The sequence below is a fragment of the Malus domestica genome, chromosome 02, assembly GCF_042453785.1.
Source record: "Malus domestica chromosome 02, GDT2T_hap1".
NCBI classification, from domain to species: Eukaryota; Viridiplantae; Streptophyta; class Magnoliopsida; order Rosales; family Rosaceae; genus Malus; species Malus domestica.
Genome location: NC_091662.1, coordinates 33,608,985 through 33,623,945, shown reverse-complemented (window position 1 = coordinate 33,623,945; position 14,961 = coordinate 33,608,985). Strand labels below are relative to the sequence as shown.

At 37.2% G+C, this 14,961-nt stretch overlaps 3 protein-coding genes and 1 long non-coding RNA gene across 4 annotated transcripts; 3 read left to right on the top strand and 1 right to left on the bottom strand.

Annotated features, from left to right (window-relative positions):
* Nucleotides 1-969: 969 nt before the first annotated feature.
* Nucleotides 970-1,275, top strand: LOC139192008 (uncharacterized). Its single transcript, XM_070813056.1, has one exon. The coding sequence runs from the start codon at nt 970-972 to the stop codon at nt 1,273-1,275; it is 306 nt and encodes a 101-aa protein (XP_070669157.1).
* A 3,961-nt stretch (nt 1,276-5,236) lies between these two features.
* LOC108174933 (secreted RxLR effector protein 161-like) lies at nt 5,237-5,861 on the top strand. Its single transcript, XM_017336576.1, has 2 exons — nt 5,237-5,610; nt 5,801-5,861. Exons 1-2 carry the CDS (start codon nt 5,237-5,239, stop codon nt 5,859-5,861), a joined length of 435 nt encoding a protein of 144 aa, XP_017192065.1.
* A 6,624-nt stretch (nt 5,862-12,485) lies between these two features.
* On the top strand, nt 12,486-13,019 carry LOC139191999 (uncharacterized). Its single transcript, XM_070813045.1, has one exon. The coding sequence runs from the start codon at nt 12,486-12,488 to the stop codon at nt 13,017-13,019; it is 534 nt and encodes a 177-aa protein (XP_070669146.1).
* A 246-nt stretch (nt 13,020-13,265) lies between these two features.
* On the bottom strand, nt 13,266-14,716 carry LOC114823723 (uncharacterized). Its single transcript, XR_011578534.1, has 4 exons — nt 14,670-14,716; nt 14,258-14,310; nt 13,765-13,803; nt 13,266-13,628 (listed from the first exon to the last, which is right to left on the bottom strand). It is a non-coding gene; the product is annotated as an uncharacterized lncRNA (long non-coding RNA).
* Nucleotides 14,717-14,961: the final 245 nt, after the last annotated feature.

The following is a 14,961-nucleotide window of genomic DNA, read 5'->3' as shown; positions in this document are numbered from 1 at the left end:
CCTCTATAAAAAGTTCAACACAAGATGTTGATGTAACTTAATTATGACTGTTCAAATAGGAGGGGAGGGAAATGAAAGGGAATTTACAGGGGAGAGAATCCCACCCCTCACAAATTTGGTTTTAAAAAAAATTAGTTTACCTAGCATTACTTTTATGAACAATATCTAAAGGGTAATGTTAGGGACAACAAATTTCTGAACCAAATTGTGTATCAAATGATGTGGATATTGATGATTGAATTATTACTTATTGATTAATGTGCTTATTTACTATTGATAACATATCATTTGGTTTGCAAATTTAATTTTCCTAACATTATCCATATCTAGAAGCAAGGCATGTGTTGCACATCGAGGAGTAATAAACCACCATATACAATCAGAATTTTGAACATGCGCATAAATAGCTAGGGCTTGAGCAACAAAATTCGCTTCTCTAAAAACACCGGTAAAACTAAAATAAATCACAAATGAAACATCGGTTTATCATGTATATTTTACATGATGTTATACAACTTGATGGTGATATTATCTGTTATTCTTTTGCAATTATATATAATTGTTAACCTTACTGTAATTGGTTTAATTATCTACTGTTAATCCTTGTTTCTCAAGGAATTATTAAAAAGGACCTAAATAATCTCCAAGATATACATAAGAGTTTTCACTTGCTTAAGTTTCGCGTAGAAAAGTTTCGTTATATATAATTTCCAACCGGCAAGAATATATACCTTCTCACTTCCTAATTTCCCTCACTACTCTCTCATCTCTCTCGATATCTACACCATGGATTCTATTTCAAAGTTGAAGAGCAATAAGATGGCCATCGGCCGCAGCAGAATCCCCAGCAACTCCATCCCTCAACCCTTGTGTCCTGATCACATCACCAACCTCGCGCGTATGGCGACGATCAAGGCTTGAGACGCTGCAGAAGCATATTTCTCGCTCGGTAACTTCGAATATGCAATCATGCAAGCCAAGGCAGCAAAAGAGTTCGAACCGGATTTGCATGCTATGGGCAACTACATAGCTGCATACCAAGTTCATTCTGCCGTGTCACACAAGCAAAACTGGTATCGTGTTCTCGGCATCGAAAACCCTACAATTGCCAACTCAGAAACCATCAAGAAACAAAACAAGAGATTGGTACTTGCCTTGCACCCCGACAAGAATGCATCAATAGTGGTCGAGGGTGCTTTCAAGTATGTTAAGGCGGTGTGGGACGTTCTCTCAAACCCTGCTAAAAGAGAAGCTTATGACAAGTCTTTGAGGTGACACTTTCAAGCGGCTCATGGTTCCAATAAGCGCAGAGCTAGTGAGCGTAAACCACCACAGTCAAAGAGGTCTAATACCTTCCCTTGCGAAAGGTCTCGCCCTAGCGGTGATGGGAGCTGCTAGAAGAAAATCCAGGCCAAAAGGCAACAGTGATGATGGTATCTGTTGGAATTAAATAGAATTTGGTTTTGACCAAATGGTTGAGAAGGAAGAAACCAACAGTTAATTGAATGCTTAGTCTTATCAGACAAGTGTATGCTTTAGATTACTGTTTGTGAATCAAGGGCTGATATTGCTCTAGAGTAACTTGTAAGAGAAAAGTCCAATGTGTTGATATAAAATGAAAATACATGTGCTTGCTCCAGAGAGATAGCACTACACATTCCTCTGAAATTCCTAATTCTTGTTCCTTGTCAATTTCCAGAAATACATCATACCAACTACAAATTAACACACAAGAATTTATCATGGCCTCAGAGCATAGGTTCTGATCAATTTCAGGACTGGGCGTTTTGTGTGCTTCATATCTCTGAAAAGAAAAGGGGAAAAACAAACCCATATTTTGAAAAACCTCATATGTTCTTCCAAAGTCTCACATGGCTACCTCGAGCAGTGGAGGAGATTTGAGGGCTCCTATCTTTAATGGGTCCAACTATGATTTTTGGTCCATCAAGATGAAGACCATATTCAAATCACATGATCTTTATAATTTGGTGGACAAGGGTTTTGAAATCGCAGAAACTAAAGATGAGTCTAGCAATGAAGATCAACAGTTTGTGAAGAAGATGTCAATGAAGGTTAATGAAAAAAGAGATGCAAAAGCTCTTAGTATCATTCATGGGGCAGTGTCTCAAACTTTGTTTTTCCTCGAATCTCAAACTTTGAAACCTCCAAGGCTGCGTGGGATGTTCTTCAACAAGAATTTTGTGGTGATAAAAATGTTAGATCTGTCAAACTACAATGTTTAAGGAGAGATTTTGAGTACACTAGGATGAATGATGGTGAAGCTTTATCTGCTTATTTAATAAGAATGACTGACATTATGAACCAAATGAAAACTCTTGGTGAAGAACTGTCAAACCAAAGATTAGTGCAAAAGATACTTATTAGCTTGCCTAAATCCTATGATTCCATCGTATCTATTATAGAAGAAACTAAGGACCTTGACTCCATTGAGGTTCAGGAGGTGATTGGTACATTGAAAGGCTATGAGCAGAGGTTAAACATGCACTCTGAAAACTTAGCTAAAAGGGCTTTTGCTAGCCTAAGTGTGACTGAGGGAGATAGCAGTTACAAGGCTCAGAGGAACAACTCAAATTAAAAGAAATTCTGGAAAGGAAAAGGGAAGAAATGGGACAACAAGCATACTCCACAATCAAGATCAGAAACTAGCAGTGATTCTACCAAAACCAAGTGTAAAATCTGTGACAAATTACACTATGGTGTTTGCTGGTTCAAGGGAAAACCCAAATGCCCCAAGTGTGACAGATTTGGCCATCTAGCAAAAGATTGTAATCCAAGAAGAAACCAAGCTGTCAACTATGCACATAGAGCAGAAGAAGAGGAAGTAAATGTCTTTTATGCTTGTAGTGTTGCAAGAATAAAAAATAAGAGAAGAATCTGGTTTATTAACAGTGGATGCAGTAATCATATGACTGCATATGAATCCTTGTTAATAAACATTGATAGAAGCTTCAATTGCAGAGTTAAAATAGGGAATGGACAACTTGTGGAAGCTACTGGAAAAGGAACTCTTGTTCTAGAGACAAAGGGTGGAAGAAGATTCATCAAGGATGTGATACTTGTACCTGGCCTAGATGAGAATCTCTTTAGTGTGGGACATATGATTGCTCATGGTTATTTCTTACTTTTTGGAGACAATATGGTGGAGATCCTTGATGACAAAAGCCTCCAAAACTTGGTAACACAAGTTGGCATGATAGGAAACAAAAGTTTTCCACTTATGCTAGATTACAATGACTCAATTGCTCTAAAAGCAAGTGTTGCAGAAAACTCTTGGTTATGGCACAAGAGGTTTAGACATCTCAACTTTCACAGTTTAAAGAGATTGGAGAAATTACAAATGGTGACTGGTCTTCTTAAGTTACAAAAGACTAAAGAACCTTGTGAAGGTTGCATATTAGGGAAACATCACAGGGACTCTTTTGAAACTGGAAATGCATGAAGAGCAAGCCAACCTCTAGAACTCGTTCACACAAATGTGTGTGGTCCAATGAAGAAACATACATTTGGTGGGAACAGATACTTTCTGTTATTCATTGATGACTGCACCAGGATGGTTTGGGTATACTTTATGAGAAACAAGAGTGAAGTTTTTCAATCTTCAAGAAATTCAAGGTGATGGTTGAACTTCAAAGTGGTCTCAAGATCAAAAGACTAAGAACTGACAGAGGTGGTGAGTTCACTTCATTTAAGTTCCAAGAATGCTGTGAATGAGCAGGATTACAGAAGCAATTGACAGTGGCCTACACACCACAACAGAATGGTGTATCAGAGAGGAAGAACATGACTGTGGTTGAAATGACCAAGTCAATGCTACATGATAAGAAAATGCCACTTTCCTTTTGGCGTGAGGCTGTCAATACATCTGTGTATCTCCTAAACAGGTGTCCAACTAAAGCACTTGAAGGTGTTCGGATCAATCTGTTATGCACAGATACCATCTCAATTAAGACACAAGCTTGAAATCAATAGTATCAAGTGTGTTCTTGTAGGCTATGGAAGCTGTGAAAAAGGCTATAGGCTCTACAATATTGAGTCGCATAAAGTGATTATCTCAAGAAATGTGGTGTTCAAGGAAAATGAAGCATGGAATTGGGAAACCAATAACATTGACACCATCTCATTTCCACTAACAATAGAAGAAGCACAAGATGATGTGCAAATTGAGAATGAACCTGTTATACAGGATGGAAGTCAAAATGAATTTTCAACCCCAACACAAGGATCTCAGTCATCTGCTTCAAATGCAGAAGGATAAGAATCGCAGGATTCCTCCCCAGAATCAACTTCATTGAGAATGAGGAGTTTAGATGAGATCTATGTAGTATGTAACTATTGTGTTGTTGAACCAGAAAGTTTTGAAGAAGCTGAGAATGATCAATCTTGGCAGAAAGCAATGAGTGAAGAAATTGCCATGATTGAGAAAAACTCTACTTGGAAATCGGTAAATAGACCGAGTGATAAACCTGTGATAGGTGTGAAATGGATCTACAAGACCAAACTGAATTTGGATGGATCAATACATAAGAACAAAGCAAGATTGGTTGCCAAAGGCTACTCACAACAACCTGGGGTAGATTTCAATGAAACCTTTGCCCCAGTGGCAAGGTTAGATACCATTAGAACCTTGATTGCTCTTGCTGCTCAAAAGGGATGGAAAATTCACTAGTTAGATGTTAAATCAGCCTTTCTAAATGGCACTCTGGAGGAAGAAGTGTATGTGGATCAACCACAAGGATTTGAAGTTTCAAATGAAGAAGAGATGGTGTATAAGTTAAACAAAGCACTGTATGGACTCAAACAAGCCCTCAGGGCTTGGTACAGTGAGATAGACTCTTGTTTCAGGAAAAGTGGATTAACAAAAGTCCTAGTGAAGCTACATTGTATACAAAAACTGGTGAGAACTCTAAGATGCTTATTGTGTCTATATATGTTGATGATGTGGTCTTTATTGGTAATTGTGAAGAAATAATTGAAGAATTCAGAAGGGACATGATGAGACAATATGAGATGACGGATCTTGGCTTGTTGCATCACTTCTTGGGAATTGGAGTAATACAAGAAGTTACTGGGATTTTCATACATCAACAGAAGTATGCACAATTATTGCTTGAAAGATTCAATCTGGAAGGATGCAAATCTATGGCAACGCCATTGATCACAAATAAGAAACTTAATGGATGGTTCTGAACCTGCTAATGAAAGCTTATATAGAAAAATGGTTAGAAGTTTACTTTACTTGACTGCCATAAGGCCTGACATTATGTATGCAATCAGTCTCTTATCAAGGTTCATGCATAATCCCACAAGAATTCACATGGGAACTGCCAAGAGAGTACTTAGGTATATCTCAGGGACCTTGGACTATGGAATCAAGTATGAAAAGGGAGAAGAAGCAACTCTGGTAGGCTTCTGTGAAAGTGATTGGGGTGGCAGTGAAGATGACATGAGAAGTACTTCAGGATATGCATTTACATTTAGTTCTGGGATATTTTCTTGGGCCTCTGTCAAGCAACAAAGTGTTGCACTGTCTACGGTTGAGGCAGAGTATGTGAGTGCTGCAATGGCTACCTCCCAAGCTATATGGTTGAGGTTTGTGTTAAAGGATTTTGGTAAAATGCAAGTGGATACTACACCACTTATGTGTGACAACACATCAACAATAGTTATGACCAAAAATCCTATTTTTCCCCAAAAAACCAAACATATCAAAAGGAAGTTTCACTTCATAAGGGAAGCCTTGCAAAAGAATACAATTGAACTGATCTACTGCAAATCACAGGATCAAATGGCAGACATCTTCAACAAAGCTCTACCAAAGGAAAGATTTGTCTATCTCATAGGAATGCTTGGGATCAAAACCAGAATTCATTTAAAGGGGAGTGTTGGAATTAAATAGAATTTGGTTTTGATCGAATGGTTGAGAAGGAAGAAACCAACAGTTAAGTGAATGCTTAGTCTCATAGGACAAGTGTATGCTTTAGATTACTGTTTGTGAATCAAGGGTTGATATTGCTCTAGAGTAACTTGTAAGAGAAAAGTCCAATGTGTTGATATAAAATGAAAATATCTATGCTTGCTCCAGAGAGAGAGCACTGCACATTCCTCTGAAATTCCTAATTCTTGTTCCTTGTCAATTTCCAGAAATACATCATACCAACTACAAATTAACACACAAGAATTTATCAGTATCCGTATGCCGGGTGGCTTAATGTGTTCCTCGCTTTCTAGTTAATTTGATTCCTTGAAATTTTGGCGTGCTTACTGTTGCATACGTGTACTTTTTATTCACTACAATTTTGTTGAATTAATCAATTTTGAATGTCTTAAATTGTTCCCTTATCCCACTTTTATATTTTCTATCTAGTCATGATGTTAATATTTTCTGGCTCTGAAAGTAGTTTCTGCAGCAATCTGTGGCTGCCGATGTTGGATAACCTTGCTAATATACAGCGTAGCACGTAGGAATGAAAGAGATCAAATAGGGTTTATATATTAAGAATGATAACCTTTATTTTATTAGCAAAATACATACAAAATTAATGCAAAAAAATGCAACTAGAACATACTTGACATGCGAAAAAAGTCGCAAAGAATAAATAATCTATGCTATATATGGCTCTTGCATGCATGAGAGCGCTTGCGAGGAGGATAAGTATTTTGTAATCATGCACTCAGACTAGTTAGTACTACTTGTAGAGTTGAGCAAGAAAGCTTATGATTTCTCTCATGGTAGAAGTTGTTTTTCAAAGAAGCATCAGCTGAGAAGATCATGACCCCATTAATTCGAAATCCATTCGTCTACAATTAACTCGAAATCCATTCGTCTGCAACAGTGTCAAAGCATCAAAAAAGGCATCCCCTTGAGTTTCTCTTCCATCTACTTCTTAGGCAGGCATCAGAAAAGGTCAAAACACAAGAGGTTGACGTAACTTAATCGTGACCGTTCAAATAGAACAGGAGAGGAGAGGAATTTAGAGGAGAGAGAATCCTAACCCTTGCAAATTTGGTTAAAAAAAATTAGTTTATCTAGCATTACTCTGTGAAGAATATCTCAAAGCAAGGATGTGTTGCACATCGATGAGTAGTAAACCACCATATACAATCAGAATTTTGAATTAAATAGCTAGGGCTTGAGCAACAAACTTTGCTTCTGATAAGCTCATATTTATATATATTTTACATAAAATTCACTTGTCTTTTCTTAGTTAGTTCCTTATATTTTTGAGCTATTTACTATGTTTTTGTGTTTTGTGTGATTTATCAAGCAAAGAAAAGAAAAGTAGCACAAGTGAATTATTAAGTAACAAATTCGTCAAAACTGCCTGTGCAGATTATCTGACTTTGGAAGCATGTTACAAACAGCTCAGAATGAATGAGAGAATGAGCCTTATATGCGTGGAAAGCTACGGATGTCTATTTTCTGGAGCAATTTACAGATTGTTAATCTCATTTTTCTAGAAGAAGTTATGGGCATTGTAACACTGAAAGGTCAGAAAAGGGCTAAGCAGATTTGGCTAATAAAAAGAGAAAGGCAACACATGGGCAAAGGAAACACACACACATGGGCAGAAAATGGGTGGATTGTTGGCTGAAATAATGAAGAACATGTGTCTGCAAATGCAAAGGAAAAACACACACACATGGGCAAAGGAAACACACACACATGGGTAGGAATTGTGTGTGTTTTGTGGTTGAAATGATGAAACATGTGTGTGTAAATGTAAAGGAAAACATGGCAGAAAATGTGTGTGTTTGGTGGTTGAAATGATGAAGCATGTGTGTGTAAATGTAAAGGGGAAACATGACAACACACACCCACACAAGCTGCACATGCAAAGGAAATGGAGTGGTCCTCTCTCAAGCCTATAAATACCACCTCCCATATTCATCAACATAACAGATTTTCTCCTTGCTTTGGCCGAAACTTCTCACCACCATTCTCTCTAATTTCAGCCAAAAACCATCCCTAGCCACACCACCCATCAATCCTAAACCTTTCCATACCATTTCCCATCCATTCTACACCATAAAAACCACCCAAAACCGTCCAAAACCTCTAGTGCCGCTGCTTGCAAGGAAGGAAAGAGAAGGAACATCTTGTGCCGTGCCTATGCCCAAGCCTTGGGAGTGTTGGAGCGTTTCTAGGTGTTTTCTATCTTTGATTTCAATGTTTAAATTAAGTTATCTTTGTGTAATTGTGAGTATGAGGAACTAAACCCCCCTTGGCTAGGGGGGATTCAAAACCATGTTTATGCTTGCTATATGATTTGATTACTTCCAATTGCGTTTCATGAATTGTGAATTTAATTTACTTATCTCTATGAATTAAAACTAATTTGTGTATGTTGGTTGAGAGTGCACGCTTAATTTTCATGCATAAGTTTGATGCTAGGATATAAGGAAGTTTCACCTAATCGTTATGAACTTATATTCATAAGTAGTAAAGGTTGTTGATCACAATCGTGTTAAGTAAATTCTTGGCATAAGTTTCATGCAATTCATAGTAATGAGTGCCTCGTCAATGCTTATGTTTTTCATAGAACTTAATGATTCTTGCGTGTATCTCTATTATGCAATTCATGTAGGGAACTTGTAGGGAATGTTTTGGGTTGTCGTATGCAATCATCCGACCTAATAACTTGTAGAAAAACTGAGGGTTAATTAGTGCAATTCACGGTTAATTTGGGGCGTTGAGTATTCATGGTTTGTCGAAGAGCAATTGGAAATCATTTTGTATGCAAGTATAACATGTGTGGAGAAGAACCCCTTAGCTAGCTTCTCATCCATTCAATTTGATCAATCTCGTTTTAAAACCTATTTTGTTTTACAAAGTTCTTGTTTTGTTTTCAAATTCGTCTAAAATCAATCCCCCTTTATTTTGTTGAGTCATATTAGTTAGAAATCAATTTAGTTTGTGTTTTTAAGTGTCTTGAGTCAAGTTATAACATATTTTCGTTCAAATTCTTCCTTAGTGTTCAAAACTGCCCATATTGTGTTTTTAAGGCAGTTTTGAGTGTTTAGGTGCTGTTTTGAGTCTTTTGGTTTGTTTTAGTGTTTTAAAGTATAGTTTTGCATTCTTTGAGTCTAGTTTAGTGTTTTAAACTTTGTTTTTACGTTTTCAAGTCAGTTTCCAAGTGATTTAGCAATCCCTCCTAATCCCCGGCCTAGAACGATCCCTACTTACATACTTTACTACAATTGATAAAAGAGGGTTTAATTTGTGTGCTTATATATTTCGCATCAGCTTCTCTAAAAACAAGGGTGAAATTAATATAAATCACAAATGAAACGTGGGTTTATCATGTATATTTTACATGACATTATGCAGCTTGATGGTGATGTGAAAATTATTTGACACACAAATTAAACCCTATTGATGACAATTGTAGCAAAGATGTAAGTAGAGATCGTTCTAAACCAGGGATTAACTAGGGCTGCTAATCTACTCAAATTAAACTCTAAAACACTAAACTAGACTTAAAAACACAAGAATAGACTCTATAGACTCTAAACTGACCTAAAACACTCAAATCTGCAAAACTAAATGAAATTGACTCAATTCTAGACCTAACAAGTGATTTGGACAAAATTAAAACTTATTTTGATTCAAAAGATTAAAAGAAAACAGATTGTAACTTAACTAACTCAGAATACACTTAAAATACTTAAAACAGCACAATACTAACAATTAGACTCAAAACAGATTCTAGGGATTAAATTGGACGAATTTAAGACTAAACTAAGACCCAAACAATGTTTATGGACTAATTCTAACCTATATTGACTCAAAACACTCTAAAGAACCTAATTAGGACAGATTCTGACCTAATAATACAAAATAGAAAAGGGGGTTTGGTTTCTGACGAAATTGAATTAAAACTAAACAAATTGCAAAACTAAGTAATCTAAAACGAAATTGAGATGAATTCAAGGGTGAAAAGCTAGTTAGAGGATCCTTCTCCACACATGAACATATGCAACATAAAATCGATTTCCAGTATTGTTTCCTTAAACCATGAATGACAATGCCCCAAATTAATCGTGAATGCACAAATTAACTCTCAGATTTCCCTAAATTCATTGAATTGGATGAATGCATGCAACAACCCAAATTATTCTTCTCAAGTTCCCTATATGAACAGCATGATAGAGATACATTCAAAGATCATTAAATTCCATGGAAATCATAAGCATTGACAAGGCAATTATAACTATGAACTGCATGATACTCTTGCCAAGAATCTACTTAACACGATTGTGACTAACAATCTTCACTACTTGTAATTACAAGTTCCTAACGATTAGGTGAAAGTCCCTTATAATTTAGCATCAAATTCAAGCATGCAAACTAAGTAGGCCTCCTTAATCAACACACAAGAATAAGTTATCAATCAAATAGATAAGTAAATCGCATTCATGTTTTACGAAACAATAACTGAAAGGAATCAATTCATATTAACATATGTCCATGGCTTCGAATTCACCACTAACTAATAATAATTTAGTTCCACATATTCATAGCAATTGAAAAGCAAATTGAAATAAACATCGAAACTAAAACGAGGGAAGAAAGAACTCTTAAAACTCCCAAGGATGCAGATGGCTTGCGCACAAGGCCCTCCTTCATCAATGGAATGCACGGCAAGGCTCTCCTTCTTCTAAAAATGTGCGGCAGAGATGTATCTTGATGTAGAATGGTGTTTTGTGATGTAGAATGGTGGTTAGGGTTGCGGCAAGGGTGTTTCTGAGTGGTATGAAGGGTGGTGACGAATTTGTGCTGAAAATATGTTTATATAGGCTCAACAAAACCCTAGGGTAAATCAGATTAGGGTTAGAAATCAGCACACTAGGAGAATTAGGGCCCTAGGGTTTGGCACAATTAATTAAATTCACTAAGGAAAAGGTTTAGCCCAATTAATTTCAGAAAAGGATTTGTATAACCCAAATCCACAAGGAATAAGGCCTAATAGATCAGAATCCACAAAGGAAAAGGGATAGAGGGGTGTGGCACACATTGGAGGGAAAAGAGAATGGCTTGCAAGGCAAGGCAAAAGCCTTCTAGAAGGGAATAGGCACAATGTGTTTTATGGCTGATTTGGGACTTCTAGAAGGGAATTCTTCTAGAAATAGGTTTTAGAAATATATATTTAGGTCCCTTTGCAGCTAGGATTAAGGCATGATAAGATTAGGATATGATAAGATAAGGTTAGTTTGGATAAGATAAGGTTGGATAAGGTTTTGGATAATGTTTCCTATTTTGAGTTTATTCCTTATCTTCTTTGTCTTGAATTTAATTTCTTCATCTCCTTATCAGATTCCTAGCCTTTTGAACTCCAAATTCGTCCATCCATCTTGGCCCATACATGTGATATCCATTTAGTGCCCAAAACTGCTCTAAAATGCTCCAAAATGCACTTTCTTGCCAACTTTGTCATTTGGACCTACAAACACACGAAAATAGCTTAAAACACTATAATAACCACAAACTAACTATAAAAGTGCAAGAAAACAAGCTAACTAAGTCGTATAAATATGCTCCTATCAGATGGTGATATTATATGTTATTCTTTTGTAATTATATAATTTTTAGCAGAAATATTGAGGTTCTACCATAAAACCAATTAGCAATATGGAGAGTAGCACAACCTCTTATAAGCTCATGCAAGATCCATCCTCTCATCAATGTGGGACTCAACCTGCTCTGATACCATGTGGAGCATGTGTGGCCGTTTGGCTTCACACGTGGGAGACAACCTACTCTGATACCATGTAAGAACTGCAAAGAATGCAAAAGAAATGCAAAAGAAGAGTTGAGAGAGAGAGCTCGAAAGCTTTGTGAATTAATCTTTCTTGATTACCTAGTAACAGTTACAAAGTGTCTTATATAGTACCTTATTACAAAGCTTACTTATTAAGCTAATACAATGGTGTAACCTCCTTATTTCAACAAACCATACTTCTAACAACCTACAATTCCAACAACCTTTATATAACAACCCTCCTTATCCATTGATATGTGGCATGATCTTGACCATTGTTTCCTCTTCACTTGGATCATTAGCTTTGATATTCTTACATAATTATCTTCTGTCAATCCTTGTTTCCCAAGGAATTATTAAAAAGGACCTAAATAATCTTCCAGTTGTACATCAGGGTTTTCACTAGCTTAGGTTACGCGTAGAAAAGTTGTGTTATATATATCTCCAAATGGCAAGAATATATACCTTCTCAGTTTCCACTTCCGTCACTACTCTCACTCTCTCTCTCGATATATCTACACCATGGCTTCTATTTCAAAGTTGAAGAGCAGTAAGATGGCCATCGGCCGCAGCAGAATCCCCAGCAACTCCATCCCTTAACCCTTGTGTCCTGATCACATCACCAACCTCGCGCATATGGCGACGATCAAGGCTTGAGACGCTGCAGAAGCATATTTCTCGCTCGGTAACTTCGAATATGCAATCATGCAAGCCAAGGCAGCAAAAGAGTTCGAACCGGATTTGCATGCTATGGACAACTACATAGCTGCATACCAAGTTCATTATGCCGTGTCACACAAACAAAACTGGTATCGTGTTCTCGGCATCCAAAACCCTACAGTTGCCGACTCAGAAACCATCAAGAAACAATACAAGAGATTGGCACTTGCCTTGAACCCCGACAAGAATGCATCAATAGCGGCCGAGGGTGCTTTCAAGCATGTTAAGGCAGTATGGGACGTTCTCTCTAACCCTGCTAAAAGAGAAGCTTACGACAAGTCTTTGAAGCGACAGTTTCAAGCGGCTCATGGTTCCAATAAGCGCAGAGCTAGTAAGTGCAAACCACCGCAGTCGAAGAGGTCTAATACCTTCCCTCGCAAAAGGTCTTGCCCTAGTGGTGATGGGAGCTGCTACAAGAAAACCATTAAGATTATTAGAAAATCAAATCCAGGCCAAAAGGCAACTGTGATGATGGCAGTGGCGGATCCAGGAATCTTACCCCAAGGGGTCGCAGTGTAAAAGTTCAAATAAAAATTTAGGATGGGAAAACAAAAGTGAGTCCCTAACTTATCTAGATAGGGTCGCGAAGTACAAAGCCCCGGTCATTGACAACCGTTGTAAGGACAACAAAACCTATGTTTAGTAATGTGCTATAAAAGAACTTTTTCATGATGCACTTGAATGTTTAGTAATGTGCTATAAAAGCACTTCTATTAGGGTGTAACCAAACCATCGAAAATCCTCATAACTTTTCCTTAACAAAGCTGCCGAAAAGGTAGAAGCATTCCAACATTTTAAGGTGTAACCAAACCGTCGAAAACAATGGCAATTATTCAAGAAAACAAAATAATTAAGAACTCTTCACTATGAATGCCCAATTTTTCAAAGAAATTATTTGGAGATGCAGTGGAAGTAGCTAAAGAGAATAAATTGAAGTGACAAATATCAACGACAGCAGAAATGAAGAAATAAAAATATTTGAAGGATGACTGGGATTGTTCTTATAACGTAATCCAATACACTAGCACTAAAATCATATGAAACAGATAGATACTTACATGCCAGTATTTTGACACGCACCGATCAATGCAACTGTTTTCACCCATATTTAGCTCAGACTCCTTGTACCTGGATGTATTTGACAATTCACATTTACTAACTTGAGTGACTTTAGATTTCAAAAAAGGGCCTTAAAGTAAACTGCTGCGTATCTTTCATAGAGGTCCATAAGAACTAAATAGAGAAAAGAAAAGGGTTCTCATACTTCTTCTCGACGCACTTGTTGAAACATGTGTGGGTAAGCCTGAATCAATAACCAATTAAATGCGTAAGTGAAAACCGGTAACCACCGGAGCCAAAGTATTAGACATGGAAAATTGCAGATACCAAAGCAGAATTCGCAACCTAAATAGATGTGCTCAGTCAAAGTGTATAACACAAACAGAAAAGACTAAAATGCTCACACATTGAAGCCACAAGACAACCAAATACGATTGCTTTAGAACTATTGTTCAGAAGCCTTGTTTTTTAGTGAACAATCATACATGCTCATCAACACAAAGTATTAAGTCCAACGGAAATAATAGTTAAACAGGTACAAGCCAAAATAAAGAAACAAATAAATGATCACGCTTACGGAAAAAAGCCCCTAAAAATTTCTCAAACTAGAATATAGGCTTGAAGAAACAACCCTCGCCGCCTTCCATATAAAACCACATTAGTGAACTGTGATATCTAACACCGTTCAGAAAACTTACTTGTTGAACAACTCAACCCTGTATTCCATCTCCTTCTCGGCCATACCAAAAATCTGCACATTCATTGAAAACAAACTTCAAGTCTTTCCAAAACGCCAACATTGTTTAATAACACAACTTTTATGGCAACAATTTATAACAAAAAGAATAGAAATCCATTAACATCAACCATATTGCTCCATCCTAACTCCCGTGAAATGCCTCGGTTTCACTACTAATGTCGAAAACACCGCCATCATTGACCAATTAGACAAACTATACCAAATCTGATTACCCCCCAATTCAAAGAATACACAGATTCCCAACCCCCATTAAACAATCTGACCATGAATTTCCAATCTTGGGTATACTTGAAATCATATTCAAACTCCAAAGGTAGAAACTTTAGAACAATGAAGAAAAGGGCACTCACCTGTTCCTTGTCCAAAACCGTCGGCTCATTAGGGGCAGCCTTAGATCCTAAAAAACCCCCAAATTAACTCACACAATTCCTTCAAAACCGAAATAGAATGAAGTAGCAGAGAGGGTTTAAGTAATCTTACTCGGTGGGAGAGAACCGAAAGTATTGTGATTGGAAGCTATTAGATGCAGAGGGGGTTTTAGGTGTCTGATTTGAAGCTGAAGCAGGCGAAAATGGAAATCGCACTGGAGGTGGCGTGCGAGTCCGACCCCGACGACCCCAGCTCCAAGAGGTCGCATATGGG

What these genes read in the sequence shown, in the direction of transcription:
- LOC139191999 (XM_070813045.1), top strand. Translation starts at nt 12,486, where the DNA reads ATGCAAGCCAAGGCAGCAAAAGAGTTCGAACCGGATTTGCATGCTATG.
- LOC108174933 (XM_017336576.1), top strand. Translation starts at nt 5,237, where the DNA reads ATGGTTAGAAGTTTACTTTACTTGACTGCCATAAGGCCTGACATTATG. An exon ending in TCCCAAGCTATATGGTTGAG is followed by an intron (nt 5,611 to 5,800) that starts GTTTGTGTTAAA and finishes TGCAAATCACAG; the next exon opens with GATCAAATGGCAGACATCTT.
- LOC139192008 (XM_070813056.1), top strand. Translation starts at nt 970, where the DNA reads ATGCAAGCCAAGGCAGCAAAAGAGTTCGAACCGGATTTGCATGCTATG.